Below are 21,044 nucleotides of genomic sequence, written 5' to 3' on the forward strand. Positions count from 1 at the left end.
TGTAATACGTGAGAAATGAGCTGAAACTAAATGTACATCTATACTTATTTTAAAACAATACTCACATGCCCATATGTACATTGAAACAGTTATTGGTCTGTGTAATCATTCCTTCTATACTGGCTGTGTATTTTGTGTTAAAATGCATTCTAAAGTTCAGCTGAAGCTAATATGAGGCTACAGAAGTTTTTGTTAATCAAATCAAGTGGTTATCTTCCAATGTTACAGTATTTTTTAGCACAAAATTCCCTCTTTCAGTTTTGCTGTTGAACATTGTTTCCTTAATGAGCTGTTTCATAACTGTTTCAATGTATATATGGGCATGTGAGTGTTGTTTAAAGGCCATCTTTTAATTAGTTAAACTAGCTAAAAAGATAAAACTAATATCATTTTGTCACATTTTTGGCAACTGGATCCTTTGCTCAGTGTTATCACCCATAAACCTCCTGTAAGTGACACTGTGTGATCTCCCTTGCCTGAGGCAACAGGCAGCACAGTAAAAACCGTTAAAGCAACTCTCAGCACAGTCTTAAGGCGTTGACTCATCTTCGTAGTGCTGATGGTCTTAATGTCACAGTTTTATTTCCTTTGTCTAACGGCCACATCCACATCATAAACAGCATTCACAGATAAAGCAGTAGAACAGAAAGCGGAGATGAGTCATGTCAGTTAAGGTAAAGTGTGATGGGGAAAATAAAAATGACCTGTTTCAAATAAGTTGCTCTGGGAAATGCTGTCCTACGTGCAGCAATGTGCACAGCTCTGCACAATCAGTCCTTTCAAAATCACAATTGCCATGTGAGACATTTTATACTAAAAAAAAACACCTCACCAAACAGTTCACTCCATGAAAAACAGTTTATTGACCCGCTGATATCATTTATTTCTATACAGAATAAATAGTGCAAGAGAAAAGATACAATGCAATGACATGACATCTGAGCAACAACACAAAACAGTTTCATATGAATCTAAATAACTGGATGGTTTTATGATGATTTTATGAAAGCAGTATCACATTTGTTAATATCTAGCTATTTCATATACAATATATAAAAAAAGACACCAGTCAGAAATTGCACATGGTGATCACTCCTCTTTGGAATGACTGATAAGTCTTTTATATGCTTAGCTATCAGTTCTTCTCTGTGTCACCTGTCTGATTCTTGGAGAAGCAGATTTGACACAATAGACAAAATATAAGCTTGGCTCAGGGTAGATCCAACATCAGATATAAAAACTAATTTATACCACAAGTATTTTCAATGGACACAGGCAGAGCCAGATGCTTTAATACTGCATTTTTTTCCTATCTGTATTCTGCAACACACAAGGTCGTACGATTCCATGATTGATTGAAGTCAACTAATCATTTCACAGAAAGAAAAAAATGAAGACTTGTACATGAACTGAGATTTGCCAAGAGAGCAATGGGCTACTGTACTGCTTATTTTCATTGGGCAACACAGCTGATGCTACATATCATCCAGTAACCATGACATCTTCATAACAGGAGAACACTTTTATGTGTCAGCGATGATACTAAGCAGCTACATGGAAGTATGTAACTCACCTTAGCAACTAAAAACATGAACATCAACTGAGGATGTAGAGCTAGACAAGAATTAAAAGCCATGATGGATGGGAAACATGGAAAGGTTTTCTCCACAGCACCAGTTTCACAAACACTACAATGATTAATCAGATTCACATCTTTAAATACAGGATCACTTCACATGATATGAAACACACACAGGCACGCCTGCACACATGATGTACAGATTTACCCGTGAGTACATTCCCTAAGACAGACAGTGGCATTAGTGATCATATGTGCACCTATCACCCAAACTGTGCTCTCCAAGTGAAATGTCAAACTGATTTACTACAGTACCAATGACAATGTACACAATTAACACGATATACTTTACTTCTGCATCAGCCTTTTTGTCTGTTCTGTGTTTTCTCATTATCTTCTTGTTTTATGATTTTATCTTTAGCTTTATCAAGATCTGATCTTACCTTGGTCTTTGCTTTTATCACAATTATCTGGTTCAATGGGAAACCTGCTGTAACACTGCATCGGGCTTCTAAAATGGAGTGTTTTCTAACATGTACATAGTTGTTACATTTCCCCATTAAAAAAAATACATTTGAGCCAACGTTAACAATACACTTCTTTTGAAGTTTTGACTTGTGCATTAGGGTAGCTAAGATTTTATAATTTCAATAACATTTTTCCAGTGTGAATAAATATAGAAATACAAAACATAACTTTTCACATTCATAAAGGAGCTTTTGTTTGTGAACAAACTAGCATTTCAGCAACTGAAAGCTTTAAATGTGCAAAATTTATAGCAGAAGTTTATAGCTGTACTCTTCACGTAACGGACAAGACAAAAAAATCTATAGCCACTGATCCTGCAAGACTGTTAAATAATGGAGAGACAACTTTGTAATTCTTATCACTAATCAGTCTAAATATTCAAAATTTAGCCTGAGGGTGGCGCCAAAGGAGCGGTCATGTTTTTAAATAATCCAACATGGTTTACTGTGATGATTTCAGGATAGCCCAAGACTTGGCTTAACTCTTATTAGTTTCAGCTGGACTCTATCAGCCTCAGTTGTACGTAAAGTCAGGGGATCATCAGATTTATTAGGGTTCATCCTCTGGGGACCATGACTGTCTGTACCAAATGTCATTGTTATCCATTTAATACTTGTTATACATACATAGAACAAGCGACCGATGGACTGACTGTAAATGCTATCCATGGAGCCGCAGTGATAGTCAGAACTAAATCAGACTAAAAACCCACTTATATATTTCACTAATGGATGTCTTCCACTTGCAAATGCACAGTTGTATTCCTGTTAAGTGTACAGAAACCTTTCCACTGAGCTTTCAACAAACCATTTACCTACAATAGTACTCTAGTAACTATACAAAAGCACTTTAAAGATTCTCAAGGACAGTCTGTACATGTGTAATTTAAAGCCAGTCAGAATCAGTTAGGGTGTCTTATCCAGTATCCTTTGTGATTTTCAGTTAGCACACTACCTACCCAGCAATACTGTGTTTGTTACAAGATATGGCACAAAAACATCGCAATGTGCAACTTCAAGCTTTGGGCACTTCAATGTCTGAGGTAGCAGAATAATCAGTATATACATTATACATATTCTGATTTCATATGGCTCTTTCTACCAAAACTTCAGCTGTTTGGTTCAAATTGGTTTATTAGGTGTCTGTGTGCAAAGCATCCACAGACACCCCCTACAATACTTTGGCACCAGAAACAACCTGAATCTGCTCTCTGAGGGTGAACAGTGTGGTTGTGTCCTGAAGAGGGCAGCCTCAGGCAGTTAGAGCGAACAGTTTCTCACTGTTTGCTTCCAACAACTCTCAGTCCATCGTGTTGCACCAGTGCCAGCACCAGTGCTGATCTGCAGGGCAACAGATCTAACTAATCTTTGAGGTCCTTGATGACAGACAGCTGAGACACAGTTTTCTTGACCCGCAGAGCGGTGAGTCGAGCAGCAGGGTTGGCGTACCAGCACTCTCTCATCAGTTTGCCCATCACACGCAGAACCTGGTATATCAAGAAGGAGACAGTATTATTTATATAAAAGCTAAAATGTTGCATTATTTAGACAACAGACTCAAGTGTCAGCTTCTTACCTTGAATAACATAAATACCAAGTATGTTGGATCTCTCTTTGGTAATTGTCAAAAAAGACTGATCTAACCCTTTTACTTGATTCTGTACAGATAACATAGCTATAGCAGGCAAAGTTAGGTATTGGTTCAAAGTTAAATGAGTGGAAGCACATCCAACCAATAAGAGGTCTGAGGCAAAATGGCATGACCCTGTCCTGTCAATCACTCCTAGTCAGTTACCTAAGGGGAAGCTAAGAAAATGTGTCAGGTGCGTCATCCCTCCTGTGAGGGTATGACTTTGTGGAGATGTGACGTCTTTCCTCCCAAGCTTACCAAAGCTTTTAAAGAAATTTCTGGTTTCATACAATTGGGTCTTATTTCTGTAGTTTTGTCCAGCTTTCCTTTCTTGAATAATAAAACTGGACAAACCAAATTAATCGCTGAGATCTGGGAACATAGCAACATTGCTAAGAAGTAGTCAGAGGGGCAAGAAACACAATCAGACAATCCAACGGGTTTTAAATAAGCTTCAAACTTGTTTGAAAGAGAAAAAGAAGGCTAACTGTAAAATGATTACCCAGATCTCCTGGTTCATCTTTGATCTACCTTACTTAAGGGTCTTAAGTATGCTTCAAATTAACTTGTTCAGTGTGTCATCCGAACACATCTAAAGGAAAAAGCGTTTATACCTGTTCTGACTGGCAACACTTGAATTAATAAAGAGCAACAAGACATGATAATCATTCCAATGGGCATAACGGCACATCATTTCAGACCGTCTCTCCTCTAGGCATTCATGGTTGCACTCAAAAACTTGTATGAAAAATGGAAAAAAGAGAGCTTGAGAGAGAAGTTCAAATCCTTCGTGCTTTCTCACCTTTATGCACGGGGCCAACTGCCTTGTGAACTGGTTCGTGATTGTCTTATTGTTAGTTTTGGAGAGTTACAACAATTGTCAACACAGCCTCTCCTAACCACTGGATGTTGGACCATCCGACAAACATTTGTTTTGTAGCATACTGAGACCTTTAATGTAGTCATATTGTAGATCATTGCGCAAAGTTTTCCTTTAGCAACGAGAGAATATTAACAACATTTCGGGTGCGTTCACTGTTGAATATACCTCCAAATAAAGTGGTTTAGATAATCTGGCAAAATGGTTGTCTGAATGGTTGTACTTGATGTCACCGTGTTCCCAGATCTCAGCAGGTACTTTGGTGAGTACAATGTTAACATAACTGATAGGAATGATAACAAAGAAATACTGGTGGAAATCACAAATCACTTTGCTGATTCAAATTGTTTTGTTCAGTTCAGTTCAAAGATTTGTAGTCACTAACCATGTACATTTATTACATATGTTTCCTTGGCTTTTAAAGTCTTTCAGTATGCTTTTATCTAGAAATAACATACTGAACTGAGCTGATGACAGTGCTTTCAGTCACCAGTGAGGGGAGCTCCAATGCTAAAAGCTACTAATTCAGTCAGTGAAAATGAGGATTCAAGGTAGTCAGTTCAGTTTGTGAATTAAAAATTGGTTCATACATGCACTGAACACCTCTACTACAAAAGAACGCCTGTGTTGTAACAAACCAGATTTATCCTCTAAGCATATGGCATGTTAAGTCTGTTTTGTTTTGTTCTGACTTTTACAGTTTCATACACACACTAGTGATCAGTGATAACTATTTTACATGATGATTCATCAGATAAAATTTTCTCTCTCACCTCACAGCTCTGCCACTGGTTGGGAATGTTGGGTCTGAGTTTCTGCTCACACACCACCTTCCTCATGTCCTCGATGGTCGGATCAGAAGGCACCAGGTCATAATAAGGCAGCTGGAAATCTTCATTAAGTCCTGTGAAAATGACAAAGATGGAGATTTTTTTTAGCATGTCCAGTGACACACTGATGATGTACAGTGTACTGACAAACATAAGGATATAAACTACCTAAAATTAGCGTGCGAGGTACAATTACAGTTACATCAGTGGTGTCATGTGTGTATTATTAGTGCCACAGTGCAGTTTTGCTGATGATTAAATATTTCTATAAATATCAATAAACGAGTGGGTGTATATGCGCGCGTCATTTAAGGTACCCCTAACAGAGCATCTTCGGGCCAGTTCCCAAAACACCAGGCCTAGCGAGTAGATATCCGCCCGCTTGAATGACTCAAAGCTGTTCATATTGATTGTCTCATCAAGGATTTCCGGGGCCATGTACCTGCAGAGGACAAAATGATTAAGGCCTAATGAAATAAAAAGTATTTCTTGGAATATTTCCTTAACTGATTTTTGAGTGGGTTTGTTGAAAGACTCCATCATGTAAATCTCTGTCATGGTCTTTGAATTGAAAATCATAAATATGGAGCAACAACAGAAAAAACAAGCACAGTTCACTCACTCAACCATTATGTTTCTGGGACCTTGAAGAACAAACACATTATCTTTAAAATCTAAACTGACAGCACTCCACTGGTGATTTTAGTTTGACAAAGATATTTTAAAGTTTGAATCTTGTGAGCTTTTGATAGTTCCACTAGGAGTCGCCAAAGTCTACACATTTTAAATCTTACACATACAGAGTTTAAGTTTGGTCTATATAGATAAATACATGTGTTCATATATCACCAGTAAAATATGTTTTTAGAATAACTAGTTGCATCAGTCCTGTTTGCTTTCTAATGCAAAATAACTTGAGGTTTCATGACTTTTGTCCAGCATTTTTCTCAACAGACTTTCAACACTGAATATTTCATTATTGCATTGTGTACACACCCAGCTAACATTACTCTTAACAAACAAGCGTATTATTTTAGGAATCACCATGGGACTGTATGTGTATGACACAGTGGAAGCCCACTGGGTTTTTTTTTTATTATGGATTCTGCTTTCTTGCAGAAAACAGAGCCTAGGAAGCTGGCTCACTATTATTGTGAGCCATTGAAAATTATTGGCCAAAAAATGTAAAACATGTTGACTCAGAGACTGACTACTATGTAATCTACATGGTAAATCTAGCACATAAAAAAATTAGACCAGCGTTGAAGTCACTTTAGTTTCACTTCATGTTTCTATTTTGTGTGTGTTTATTATATGGTGCGTTGTGACGTAAATCCAACCTCTTCGTTCCCACTCTATGGTTAGATGGTATGTCAATGGTGTTGTTGCTGGAGTCGTGTTTCACAGCCAAGCCCAAATCTGCGATGACTGCTGTGCCGTTTTTCTTCACCAGGACATTTTTAGACTTTAGATCTCTGTGAGCAATGGCAGGTTTCCCTAGAACCAAGAAATTTCATGATCAATTAATCTTTTAAGTAATTTATCAAGCAAAATACCAAACATTTGCTGGTTCCATCTTCTCAAAAGTGAGGGTTTGCTACGGTTCTATAAGCATTGTAAATTGATCATTTTGGGGTTGCGGGCTGTTGGTTGTAAAAAAAAAAAAGTCATGTGAAGATATAACTTTGGGATCTGCGAAACAGTGATGACCATTTTTCACTTTTTCTTTTGACATTTTAGAGACTAAATGACAAATCAATCAAAAAAGTAAAAATAATCTTTAGTTGCAGCCCTGAATTACAGTCTAATTTATCAATTGATAAACTGTTTTGAGTATACACAGGCTGATCGTTACCAAGGGAATCAAGGGAATCTACTCTTAGTATATGGTGGGTTTACTGCGCACACAAGTGCCATAACTGTTTGAATCCCCCAATATGTGGTTAGTGCCCAAGAATTCATGTTCTTCATTCACTTAATACAGCCTTACCCTGTGTTCCAATTATTTCCATGTGGAGATGCGCCAGGCCACTGGCTATGGACAAAGCAAGGACAATCATGCCTTCCACAGAGAGTGTGTACCTGTTCAGGTACTCATACAGGGAGCCATGCTCATGGTACTCTGACACCAACCAGAGCTGGGTCCACGAGCCATTATCTGCGGCACACAGCAAATAATACAGTCACATGTTGGCACATTTATCTCATAATTGTAACGTGAACTTGATTAACTTTGGTCAGTGTATCTGAATCTCACACCTTTGTTGTCGGCAGCAATGAAGCCTAAGATGTTCTCATGTCTGAGCATGATTGTCTGATAAATCTCTGCTTCACGAAACCACGACCTCTCGTCCCTGGAGGAGAAGATCTTCACCGCCACATCCTCTCCTCGCCACTTTCCCCGCCACACCTCCCCAAATCGACCCTTCCCAATGATCTCCTGCAGGACAATGGTCCGAGCTATAGTCCGCTGGACCAGCAGTGGCAGACCTGCAAGACACAAAACAATTATTTCCACTAGGAAGACCAGAAAGTCTTGGTGTGTTTAACCCGGGATGAATCAAACAGTCAGTGTCGTCATATCTGTTAAGCCAGCTGGCGGCATTTCTCTTACCTGATCCAGAGCCCGAGGTGCTCATGTCATAGATCAGATCTTTGAGACATTTGTCGGGTGACATGAGCATCTGGTCATCCAGAGGCTCCTCTGGGTCCTGCCTGTGGGCTCTGCTGTAGGCACAGCGGTGGCCCTGCACGACCAACACACCCAGCAGGATCCCCACACACAACAGGCAGGAGGGCACCAGGATCACCACAGCGAGCTGTGGCCTGCTCCAGCCAGGTTCTTCCAAAGGCCTCTCTGATAACACAAATATACAATATAAAAATGCAGCCAATATTGTTAGCATATCATTGTTCTAAGAAATTGAATTCTTAAGACAAAGAATCAATAGAATGAGAGGGAATTTGTAATTATGTTCCTCACTGAGCTCCCCATGATTTTTGCACCCTCTGGTGGTCATTGTTGATTATGGCATTAAGTGTGTTGTGTATAACAGAGTGTGGACTGAAATCATCTTCTCAAGTGGACAATATATTATCAGAGGTGCATAACCACTGCTGACATATGCTGATGTACTATATTTCAGAAAAACACTTTTCTGACCTTAACACAAGCTCAGCAAAATTAATCCATCACCCTGTTGACAATCCTAAAATTGAGATGGAAATTGTACATTTGGCAGATGCAAAGTTATGTCGGCCAAAAAAATGTGTTTTTCCATAGTGCCAGACATTTTCATCACTGCCCATAAATGACATTAATCAAAAGTAATAAAGAGATACAGAGGCAGAATCTTTTAGTGCCAAAATGTATCCAAATAAGAAAAAATCTAAATGTATTAACACACTTAAAATAAGTGAAATGAACTGATCAACAACAGGTGCACTACGAGACCTTGTAATAAATTGTGGGTTTGGCAAAACAATGTAACCTGGCATTTCTATCTCTGACCTTCATTCTGTCTGTGGGTGGACAGAGGAGACCTGGACACAATCAAAAATAGCAGTGCTGGTGGGCGCTGTGATAATATGAGATTTAAAGACATGCTGACAAAATAATGCACAGTGAACACTGTAATAGCATTGTAGCATAGTACTACAATTAAATGATATAGGTCTGGGTAAATACAAAGAATTTAGTACTAAAAAGACTGTAACTTTGGAAGATAGCCAATTGATTTGGCCATCTTAGATTGCAGGAACTAATAACATACACACGGGCATGTTAGTATTGTAATAATACAGACTTGAAAAAGCCAACTCTAAAGAAGTGTTTCTTTATTCTATTCATCTTCTCAAATCCCCAAAGCATAAAATATCCTCCCCAGGAGTGCCTCAAACATGCAACATCTGCAGATGGCCCAATGTGCAAAGCAACACGTTGTGAACTAAACCACAGTTTCCTAAGAAATCTTTAGCCTTTTACCTAAATACATATCCTGCCATGTGTCCGACTGGAACTCAGCAGATATGGTGCAAAACAAGACTCTCCTCTCCTCTGGCCCAGTAGCAAAAGACCTTCTACAAACTGCAACTGTTTTTTCACTTTTGACTTTTTGACTTTTGACTTTTTTGATCCCTGACTAGGTGACACTGTATGGGTCAGGGAGGTAATATCAGCCGTCATTTCTACTTTCAAACTGTTTGTATGACACAACATCTAAATAAATGTTTGGAAATTAGGGATAGAATAACAAAGAGGCTATCCCGGTCAAAGTGTTAAAGGACAATGAACTAAACTAAACTACACTGTAAAAAAAGCTACACAAAACCACTAACCACTACCTATAACTTCACCTTATAACTGTAAATGCATTCTACTATTCAGGCCTGCAGAGACGTCACAACAAGGGCGCTGATGAACATTAAGTGTTCAGTCAGTATGCTGCACATTACACTTTAAATCTCCTGTATCACCTCTACATTTTATAAAAGTGACCACTGTTTGACAATGCCATCTAGCTTCAACTATTTTAGATGAATCAGTGGGGGAATGGACTAGTGTTTATTTAAAACTGTGACCAAGAGTAAATATTGTCAAAAGTTATGAATATAGCCACCAACATATAGAAGTGTTTCCCCAGTCGACTTGAGTGCTCCACCAAAATAAATATGTTTTTTATTAACACAACTCCAAATAGACGCTAATGTTGCTCCATGTCTAACACGGTAACCATGTCAGAAGGCCATCGTATGTCAGATGCGTGTGTTTTTCAGATAGTTATGAAGTTCTGATTAAAGCAGCTTTTACAAATCTGATTTACATTCTTTATGAATGGAGCTAATTACATGGGCCTATAAAGTACTTAAATTGCTATGAACTCAAACTGGATATGTTACAAATGAACAGAGTGTTTTAACTTGCAGTAGGACTACATGCCTGGCAAAGTATTTATTTATAAATCAGTAGAGGGAGGGGGAGCATCACTAACTGCCGTCCCATTGCCTCTGCCAGATTTGTTATGTCACAGGATCTAGTAGGATCAGCATCCACCTCGTCTAGCCGGGGCCAGAATGAGTGGGAAATCCCACACTGATTGGGCTGGCATTGCTGTCGAATGAATACTGTAACTACTGAGCAATGTGACATTAACTGACTGCCTGAGGGGATGAATCCATCTTTCATTTTTTCATACCTTTTTTTGTTTCTTTTTTCTTTCATACTACAGGCAAAACATTCACCATTTGTTTAAATTAAAATACATTAACTAAAAAGACAACCAGAGACAGAGACACGATTGCATCAGTTCAAAAGTATTATATTGGCTGTACCTGGGTGTAGGTGCAGTGTCTCATTGTTGCAGAAGTCAGTGAAGCAACAGTCCTTCTTGGAGACATTTTGGGAGCTGTAGCAGAAGAACTGGCCCTTCATCTCAGAGGGCGACACGCAGGACTTGAACGTCTCCTCCTTCCCGTCAATCAACATCACAGAGTTATAGCAGGCGCCATCTGCGGCCGTCTCACAGGTGTGGTTGTCGCACAGCTGGCATACACACTTCAGACCTGAAAGACATTGCATTTCTCAAGACGGTTAGATAACTATTTTCTTCATAGACACTTTCCGGTAAACACAAGTTAAATCATTGATTTGTAAAACCGCTGAAGGGGAAAAGGACACTAGACATTTACAGACTGTCATGGCCAGTGGTCTTTAACTCTTTAGAAGTAGGATGCTCCTGTTACATAAGGAGGTCCATGCTCTTAAATGGCTGGAGGTTGAGGAACCAGAGTAATGCCTCTTAGTTTAACACGTAGATAATCTTGTGTTCTACTTGGAGCTGCTGTCATTCTTTGTTTGATAAGACCATGAGTGATTGATAAGCAAGCTTGGGACCTTGAAATAAACTGTAAGAATATTATACGTTATTTAATAAAACTATTTTTAATATATACAGTAGCTCAGATTTTTTTTAAATAAAATGGTAAAGGTCAGTATAAATCATATTATAAAGTTGTAAAAATATTTATCATAAACTTCACTGACAAAACACAAAATCTTTTTGATGATTTGAAGCATTTTTTAAATTTTGACCAATATTGAATATTAAGTAACAACTTGTTTTACTTCATGCAGTTTGCTCAGTGAACAAAAACCTCAAGTTTAATGAGTGTTTGCCAGTTGGTTACTTTACTAGGTACACTTGTACAATCTAATGCAATCCAATACAACAGCTCTGCCATGAATGTTACTTTTACAAAGCTTATACATTTAAATTTGTTGTTGACATTTTGCAAATGGAACGAACAAAAAACTGAAAATTTATAAGCTTCTCAAAAGCAGAATTCATAGCAGAGCTGTTGTATTGGATTTCATCAGATTGTACAGGTGTACCAAATAAATGGGTCAGCAAGTGTAAATTCTTATAAAAACTGGTGGTTGATGTATGTCCTGTGTGCAGTTAGTGGTTTGCATGCCTGCTCAGTCTAGTTGTAACAAAAACATTCCTACAACTATTTTTGTCAGGAAGATTCACTGCTGATGCAAAGTATCTTGTGACAGTATGTCACCTCTTTATACAGGTTTATTTTTTGTCAGTTTCACGCCTGTATTTGTCATATGTCAACAAACGTGAAAATTGCTTTAGGTAATTTAACTTCTAAAGAAGTAGATGTCTTTAAAGGGTCCAGTGTGTAGGATTTAGTGGCATCTAGTGGTGAAACGGCAGTTTGCAACTATTTGAATACCACTCGCCTCACCCTCCCCTTCCTGGAGCGTAGGAGAAACTACGGTGGCTGCAAAACGGCCCTATCTAGAGTCAATGTTTGGTTTGTCCGTCCTGGGCTACTGTAGAAACATGGCGGTGCAACATGGCGACCTCTGTGGAAGGGGATTCGCTCTCTATATAGATAAAAACAGCTTATTCTAAGGTTATGAAAATACAATGACTCTTATTTTCAGGTGATTATACACTAATTAAAACACTTATAAATATTATATTCCATTTCTGCCAATAGAAATGTTAAATACTGGACCTTTAACAACTGCTTGATATGAAACTAAGAAGTCTGGATACGGTTGAAAGGTACTCTTGGTTTTCTAGCCCATCGTAGCCCATCATAAACCTCCATGAATTTTTCTAATATGATTGCATTTGAAATTGATTTTGTGTTCTCTTCCACCGAATGTGAAGCCCATTTGGCCAATTTCCAACAAGTCCTCATGAGTAGTGACAGTTATGGAAGTAAATGTTATTCATATTGTACACATCAAAGAGATACATATATGTGGCCATACAATTGGTATTACAGAATGTACAGGAATAACAAGGATAAAAAATATAAAGGAAAAAACAATTGAGATATAACATTAAAATAAAGTGCTTATGACGGAAAAACCTGTAACCTGAACTCATGATCATCTGTATTATTTTAAGGTTTTTAAGGAGGCAACTCAAAAGCCATAAACTCTCTGATTTTAACCTGGGAAATATTAAAATATACTAATCCCCATACTAATTCTGAACCCTACAGACAACCAGTGTTGAAAACCTATAATCAGTTATTAATGAACCGTGTGAGGATTTTGTTAAAAGTCTGGAAGTTGCATTTTTGACCCCTTGTGACCTGGAAGTGGAGCAATCTAAGCATGTATACTGCACATGTATTGCAATCCAAGAAGGAAAAAAGCATTACTAAATCTTTTCCAGATCTTGACATATGAGAACAGACATTAATATAGATACATTTCACAACTGGAAGCAATAAAATCAGGCCCTGAAGATGTCTAGTCCTTCAGAGATGCTAAACAACTCAGTAAGGTGGACAGGCTGTTAAGGTCATACAGCTTAAAAGAAAGATACAGCTGTGTGCCATCCATGTAGCAGTTATAAAAAAATGTGTTTAATACAATGCTTTTACTATATAAAAAGAGAACAGGGTGGGATCAAGGATTGATCCCTGGGGCACACCACAACAAAGCTTTCCTATTGAACAGATATGAAGAGAAACATTTGAGTCCCTGAAACATCTAGCCAATGTTACAGCCCATCAACAAAGATGGAGTGATAAATACTTCAACAGAAAAGTTGTTGTATATTTTTCTTAAAGTCAACATATCCCATGAATAAAACAAAACCAGTAATGTATTAGTTTGTCTGACTTCCCTACTCTGTTTATTTATTGTGAAAACTGAAGCACTGAAGGAATGCAATTTTGTTATACTGAGTGATATATATGGATAGAATGACAATAAATTCTACCTTGACCTTATGGAAGTCCACTTGTAGCCTACCTACTGAAGACGTAATTGTTTAAATTGGATCACAAATACATTGTTTATTGTTTTTTTAAAGAGCTCAGTAATTTCCTAAAACAGCTGGGCACTGTAGTTTTTAGCAAATGTTACTCATGAAGGAATAAATATTGCATTCTTCAGGACAATTTTTTTAGGTGCACCACTGACTATTTAAAGCACCAAGATAGTGTAGGATTAACTCAAAATAAACAATGCCCATGTTCATTGTAATGAAGGAACATATCACCCAGCATAGCATGTGGTGTACATTTGAGCAGGATAAATTCAACATAAGTTTTAGACTTTTAATGGGATTTATTGACATTTAGAAAAATACAGAATACCACCTACCTTATCTTTTAAAGGAATTTGTAAAGATCCTCCAACAGTAAAACAGAGCACTTGACAAAATCAGCAGGAAACAGAGATCATGACTTCAGTTCAGGGGAAGGCTAACTGGAATATGACAAAAATGCATTTCTTTCACAGCATACCTGGGAGTTGCTTGGCAACAACTTTCACAAGGACAATGATTATTAAATGAAGTTTGAATATATTGTAGCTCTGTAACTGAGGTATAACAAGGCAGGTCTTTTTTAAGACAGATGAATGACTGAGCATCGGCGTATGTGTTCAGTTGCTTCTTTGGTGGCAGGGAAGTAATATATTACCATTTTTTTCCCATTGTTTAGCATTATTAGAAACAAAAGAACTGGTTTGGGGAATAGGTGCCATAAACACAAAAACTGTGTTCACTTTGCAAAACAGAAAATACATGCTTAAAAAAGTGCTGTGCTCTCAAAACATAACACTCAGTACAATCACATACTGGTGTCTTGCTGGAACAAACAACGCCACACCAAGGACAGCAAAAAGAAAAACAGACGTCTTTTTCAACACTGTATATCAATAATCATTTAATAGTGATAAAAAAATGTATAAACTACATTAACATAATGTTTTAGTCTGTTTACTGTCTTGCCTGTCATTTCCATATATTTTCTGACACATTGGATCTATTGTAATATTTTCCCTAAATCAGACACCTTGGATAAAAAAATCTTTGCATGACAAATCCAGCCTTCTCTCTGTTGGGTTAAGGTTAGCATCAAAGGCGAACCTTCCAATGCCATGCAGGAAAATGTCCCTCATTTCCCTTAACGAAAGATGAGTGTAGTGAAAGGTAGATCTTTGATATTATTGGATGGGACAAAAATATCACCTAAAGGTTGCACTATAGCAAGATTGAACGTCACACAGTCTAATATGACACTGTAACAACGTTGGGCAACTGTTGCCTCCATAGAATTTCCCACCTTATATTCACACATCCCTACATCTCAGCGCTGCATTTCCTACTCTCTCTGCTTCCATTATTATGACATACAGCAGGAGTCCAACCTGGAGTGTCTCTTAACATGACTTCATATTGATTATGGATTCAAAAATTCTGTACCTCTGCATAGTGCATGAGTGAGCCACATCAAACAAAACAAACTGTGTGAAGACGACCAGAAATCAACGAAAGTTAAGCAAATGCATCGGAAGTCTAACACAGTTCAACAATGGAGAAAAATTGTTAATAAATGCAATTTGTTTTGAAATTGTTGGTTTTGTAGATTTGTCCTTGAAGGTGTAAAGTTGTTTTCTGTATTGTGGACACGGTTTTGTAGATAGAGCAGTTATACTGGGAAAAATGTATCACAAAAACTTAAATCCTTTGAGGAAGCTTCTCTGTGTGTTCAATCATTCTGCATGTTTCCACACATCCTGGAACGTGTGCATGTTTCCTATCACACTCCAAGAACTCCTAACAGGTTCGAAAAGCTCTGCAGCTCCCCTCAATCTTGGTGGAGATATGAGTAATTCCCTAGGTGAACAAAGTAATAAAATAAAATGCATTTACTCCTAAACTTAAAAGTACAACAAAATATGCGTCACTAAGACTTGGTTAGAACTGAATTCCTTCTCTGAGATGCTCAATAAAGTAGGCATGAGTAGGGAAGAGTTGTACGGATAAACTATTCTTAACAATCATTTAAAGTAATTATTCAGATGCAATTCCAATTTAGAGAAGTATAGTGCTGACTGCTGAGAGGCTTGTACTTTTGCAGAACCTTTTTTCCCACTGAGGTCTTCATTGATTGATTGGTCCTGTGATTGATTATTGATGAAAACTCATGCATCAGATTGCAAATGAAGATACTATATAGAGAGACAGAATGCAACACAGTACTTGTACCAAGAATATCCTTCATTTGAACTCTGTATTATTAATCTTCCTGCATTATGCAGCCTGTTATGTGGAATGAGGCCATCTCAGAGCTGATTAGCTGAATGTGTGTGTTCAATTATATTTAACAAAACAAAGTTTGCAAGACATGCACTTCTGTCATTTGCAGTGTATAAAACAAGGAATACCTGTTGACTGACAGAGCCTTCCAAACTATTGTCTCTTTTACAAATTACCCTACCTCCCTTTTTCAAGTTTGTTTTAATGTCTTATTCTAAGCCTGAACCACTAGCAGCCAAAAACAAAGGAAAAGGGTTAGCACACTGCAATAATTTCTGTCTTTAACTTTATTAGACAGACAAGCTTTCAGTCACACACCCATTTATCAGGACACACACCAGAACAAACCAGGTGGACGACAGCAGTAATGTGCTGCCATTTTTTCTTATACAGTTCATCTGTTATGAACCAGCACCGAATCAGGTATAGCAGGTGAGTGGCTGCTTGTTTTTTGACACTAAATATGTATAGGAGGCATTTGTGTTGCCAGCAGCCACTAGAAATGAATTCACAATGTATGTTATCACATGAAATGCAGCATTATGACAATTGCAGCTATCGATTATTTTCATTATCGATTAATTTGCTGATTATTTTCTGGATTAATCGTTAGGTCTATGAAATGTAAGAAAATGATGAGTGTCATGAATCATACCTTCCTAAAGCCCAAGGTCACATCTTTAAATTGCCTTTAAATATATGACAAGAAAAAGCTGCAAATCCTCACATTAGAGAAGCTGGAACTCGGGAATTAATTATATTTTGTCTTGAAAAATTACTGAAACAGGAAATCAATTATCGCACAGTTGCAAATTCATTTTCTTTCAATTGACTAATCGATTAATTGACTGATTGTTTCAGTTCTAGTCTAAATTTAGTCAAGCAAATTTGATTTTTTTATTATCAAACAACTTTAATCTTCGATATATATAAACAGGTAAAACTCTCCAGAAAAGACTATTCAGATCTCAATAAGATGTGTAAATGAAACAATGCTATCCTGCAGTGAAACTACCAAGTTTTGTCCAAAACAATGACACCATGATCTCACCATTGTCTTACAGCATCAGTACTGATTGGGAAATGGCTGCTAAGAATAAAACGGACAATATTATACATATTTTGAAAGTTTGGTTTAAACCGCACATCTGCCACACTATTTTTCTACCAAGCACTCTGTTTTCATTTATAAGTAAGCTATTTTGGACAACAACTTAAAACACATGGTCTATGAACAGCTAACAAAACATAGTGTTAGTAGGAGCTAGCTTTTTTATTTTCTTTAGATATCTGGTCTTTGCATTCAGAGCTTTAATAGCAACAGAAAATTAAGCCTAGTAAAAAATGATACGTATTTTTATTTTAATTTTTACAAAAGGTGCGTTTTAATTGAACTTTTATTGGTATAAAATAATGTGCCCTTCAAAGTTAAACAAACTTAATTCATGGTGTTTGGTGACATAACCCATAATTCTTGTAAACAGTGTTAACAGCTCTCTGATAATACAATATGGGCGATTTAAAAAGTCAACTGAATTAACCATTTATCCTAGTTAGCCAACAATTGATATGGTAGGCAGTTTACTAACTCACATAAAACCTTAAAACAATGTCATTTACAAAATGAATGCATTTGATTAACGTAGGCTAAAGCAAACTGAGCGAGTGGGATCTGTCATCTACTGTACCTGCAGTCAACTGGGCGACAGACAGAAAGATCAACGCCGCTTGAAAGCTCTGCTTCCTGGGACAAGTCATGGCAAGAGCCGCATCTGCTCCCTCTCCGACGCACCGTTTACACAGCTATTCTACAGAAAACACAACATTACACATTGCGGTATCCGTCGGCCATGCACCCCGCACAAATGCCTCACAGAAAATGCGGGGAGGAAACTGTAAAACGCAATGAGAGGCTTGCTCCGCCTCTGTTGACTGGGATTTAAGAGGATTAGCGCTGCAGACCTCTGATAAAGACATGTGAATGAGAGCCAGAGAGAAAGTGTGTTGCACATCCATTTAACTGCTGCAGGTCCAGTAAAACACCACCTCCTGCCTGCATATTGAATATGGAAATTTCTTTAATTCATGGAGGTGTCACTGATTTATAAGTGCTTGCTGAGGAAGGAAACATGGTCAAACTGTTCATATTACACTGAATAGGTTAATGTAATCCAGAGTTTTTATAAGGGCACTATGAAAATTACAAACTACTAAATCACAGACTAGCCCATCTGTAGGCCTATACATGATTAACACATACGTACAACAAGAACACTGAACTCCTTATTGAGCACAACACACAGTCCCAACCAGCACAAGGCACTGACTCTTCTCCAACTCCATGTGTAGGCTACATACTAGCTGGCCAATATATGCTCCATGGTAACATGCATTGGTTTCCAAGGGATAGTATGGATGGATTAACCTGTTTCAGGGCATTGGGGGAAATATGCGTGTATGCTCCCATCAAGTACAGTGCACACAGCAGACTATACATGGCAGCCTCATGATATGCACAGAGAACCAGTACTCCTATGAAAAACTACCTTCCCCAGGTTTTGTGTGTTAATTAGCTTGTGGTAATTTGACTAAACACAAATTTATGCACCACCTGAGCCCAATAAAAACTAAACTAATAAAGGTCATGAATCTAGATTTTGACACAGGGCCCCCTCTGCAAGACAGGGCCACAGGATTAGGTAATAATGCAGGACACAACTTTGACCATACTGTAGGCCTACTTGAGAACAAATTCGATGTTAACTAAATTACCAAAAGACCAATTCACAAGTTTGTGGCCTCTCAGGGACTGGCAGCTGCTTGCTTTGCCTGGTTGGTAATCCAGCCTATCTTGCACCCCTGTGGCCTCTGCAATCCCTCTCCCTGGATGTGAGCAGAACTCAGGTCAGCAAAACTGAAGAAACCAGCCTAGACAGATAACACGGCTAACATTTCGTCAAACCAAACAGAGTAAACACTTTCCGGTGGTGAATACTGAATGAGTCTGCTGTACATTAAGCTCAGTGCAAAGTTCCAGCTCAACTCACCTGCATGCGATAAGTTATTTACTGCAGGCCATATGTGACCAAGTTATGCTCCTGCTGCTCAGGCTCCATAGCAACCACGAGGGAGAGTGACTGAGCGAACTGAGCTTAATCCCAAAGTCGACATGAGCAAAAACAGAAGCACAAAATGTAATCTTTTATATATTCACAGTAAATCCAAGGCAGGCTACATGTTCTATACAAACAATAGGAAGACAATTGTTATCTAACTACAGAATCAAGGAACTTCGACTCTAATATAGGTTTTGCAAACACTACTAATATTGTAACCTCTGCTCCTACTGTACCACTTGTGACTGTAGAAATGTTTAAAAAAGTTAACTATACAAATACAATTTTGGCAGGCAATCATTATCAAGACAATTCTAAGAAATTCATGATTACAGCCTTTCTGGAAGTGGAAAACAGATTGCCACTTCTCCCTCTCAGTCCTAAGTACATAGAAGTACATGACAGGTATACAAACCCAGTACAGAACCTCGGGGAAACACTATGGGATTTTTAAGCTAGTGGAGTCAAACCTCTGCTCTGTGGGTGCAGACTGGATCAAATGACACTGCATATGAAGACGGTCTACGTAACGAAAGTCTGACAGCTGTTGATACATGCAAGCAGGGTGTCTCAGCACTGTCAGACATCCACTGTTGTGTTTTTATCATCTGGCCCATAACTCTCCTCTAGCATATTAATCAGTCTGAGAACCATCAGGAGCCCAGTTTCTGTTTGACATCTGCCAAGATATCTGCTGCGCACGCAGTTTCAGTTTACAGCTGGCAGGGAAAGTGTCTGGGAGTTCGACCTTTACCAAATGAATAAAAATTAATTTGTTGTACTATCAATGCAGATGTCAAGGTTTTTACAGTACTGACATAGATTATTGTGTAGAAATAACAGTATATCAGTGAATTAATTCAGGGTAAACTAACATTTCTGCCTGAACTGACAAAAATAGAGGCAGCTACTGGAATATGGAATTTGGGTTTTAGCTGGAAGGCTGACAGCTATAATAGTCCACTTTATTTGGAAAGGTAAATGACTTGGTTCCTACTATATACTGTGGTCATAGTTTCCTATTAGGCTTACAGATCACAAGAGAATGGTTAGAATAGACAGGGTTTGATTTGAAACCACAGTTGGTACAGATGGTGCTAAACTAAAAACTACATGACCAAAATTACTGGATATTAAAGAACCTGAATTATTAAAAGATTAATTAACTGTAATATTACTGTCTAAACACCAAAACCCAGGAGAAGAGAACAAAGAACAAAATTAAAATGAGCAGAAAATCAAAAATGTTCACAGCAACACAAAGTGAAACAAGACAAGAGTTTACAGCCATGGTAGCGGCTCTGTTAGACTGTACTAACATTTGCTAATTAGCACTAAAAATAAAGCTGAGGATGATGGGAATGTCATTAGTGTTGCTGGTATTTGGTCATAAACCAAAGAATTGGACAAATTAAAAGCTTAACCTGATGATGGCACTAGATGAAAAGTCAGAGGATCACCAAAGTGAGGAGGATGTGAATGTCTGAACCACATTTCATGGCAATCCATCCAATAGTTGCTGAAACATTTCACTTAAAACCTCAAATCTCAGCACCACAGTCAGTGGGATTCGTCATCTGGGAACCATGAATGTCTGTACAAAATTTTGTGCCTATCCATCTGAGAGTTGTTGAGATATTTCACAGGATAAGTGAAAATGTTGACCTGCTGGGGGCGCTGCAGGAAAAGTCAGGGGATCACCAAAGTCATTAGGGCACATTGTCCGGGCACCATGAATATCTGTGCAAAATTTCATCTTAATTCATCCAATAGTTGTTGAGATATTTCAGTCTGGACCAAAGTGGTGGACCAACTGACTCAACGACATTGCCAGCCCTGGAGCCACACCGCTAGCATGGCTAAAAATAAATAAATCTACTAGATACAGCATCAAGA

At 38.0% G+C, this 21,044-nt stretch overlaps 1 protein-coding gene across 2 annotated transcripts; it reads right to left on the bottom strand.

Annotated features, from left to right (window-relative positions):
• Positions 1 to 839: 839 nt before the first annotated feature.
• On the bottom strand, positions 840 to 20,918 carry LOC122885598 (activin receptor type-1C). 2 transcript variants are annotated; one of them, XM_044216892.1, is made up of 10 exons: positions 18,805 to 20,918; positions 17,721 to 17,840; positions 10,778 to 11,008; positions 8,061 to 8,303; positions 7,706 to 7,936; positions 7,437 to 7,604; positions 6,787 to 6,943; positions 5,764 to 5,888; positions 5,390 to 5,520; positions 840 to 3,593 (listed from the first exon to the last, which is right to left on the bottom strand). In XM_044216892.1, exons 2-10 carry the CDS (start codon positions 17,788 to 17,790, stop codon positions 3,468 to 3,470), a joined length of 1,482 nt encoding a protein of 493 aa, XP_044072827.1. In that variant the 5' UTR covers positions 17,791 to 17,840; positions 18,805 to 20,918; the 3' UTR covers positions 840 to 3,467. The 2 variants fall into 2 exon arrangements, with proteins under 2 accessions (XP_044072827.1, XP_044072826.1); XM_044216891.1 differs by having other exon boundaries at positions 17,721 to 20,918.
• Between the last annotated feature and the right edge of the window lie 126 nt (positions 20,919 to 21,044).

This window comes from Siniperca chuatsi, linkage group LG12, assembly GCF_020085105.1.
Source record: "Siniperca chuatsi isolate FFG_IHB_CAS linkage group LG12, ASM2008510v1, whole genome shotgun sequence".
In the NCBI taxonomy this organism is placed as follows: domain Eukaryota; kingdom Metazoa; phylum Chordata; class Actinopteri; order Centrarchiformes; family Sinipercidae; genus Siniperca; species Siniperca chuatsi.

Coding starts and splice junctions, on each gene's coding strand:
- LOC122885598 (XM_044216892.1), bottom strand. CDS start 17,790: ATGACTTGTCCCAGGAAGCAGAGCTTTCAAGCGGCGTTGATCTTTCTG. Junction 8,304..10,777: donor GACACTGCACCTACACCCAG/GTACAGCCAATA, acceptor TTGTGTTATCAG/AGAGGCCTTTGGAAGAACCT. Junction 7,605..7,705: donor CATTGCTGCCGACAACAAAG/GTGTGAGATTCA, acceptor TGTGTGCCGCAG/ATAATGGCTCGTGGACCCAG.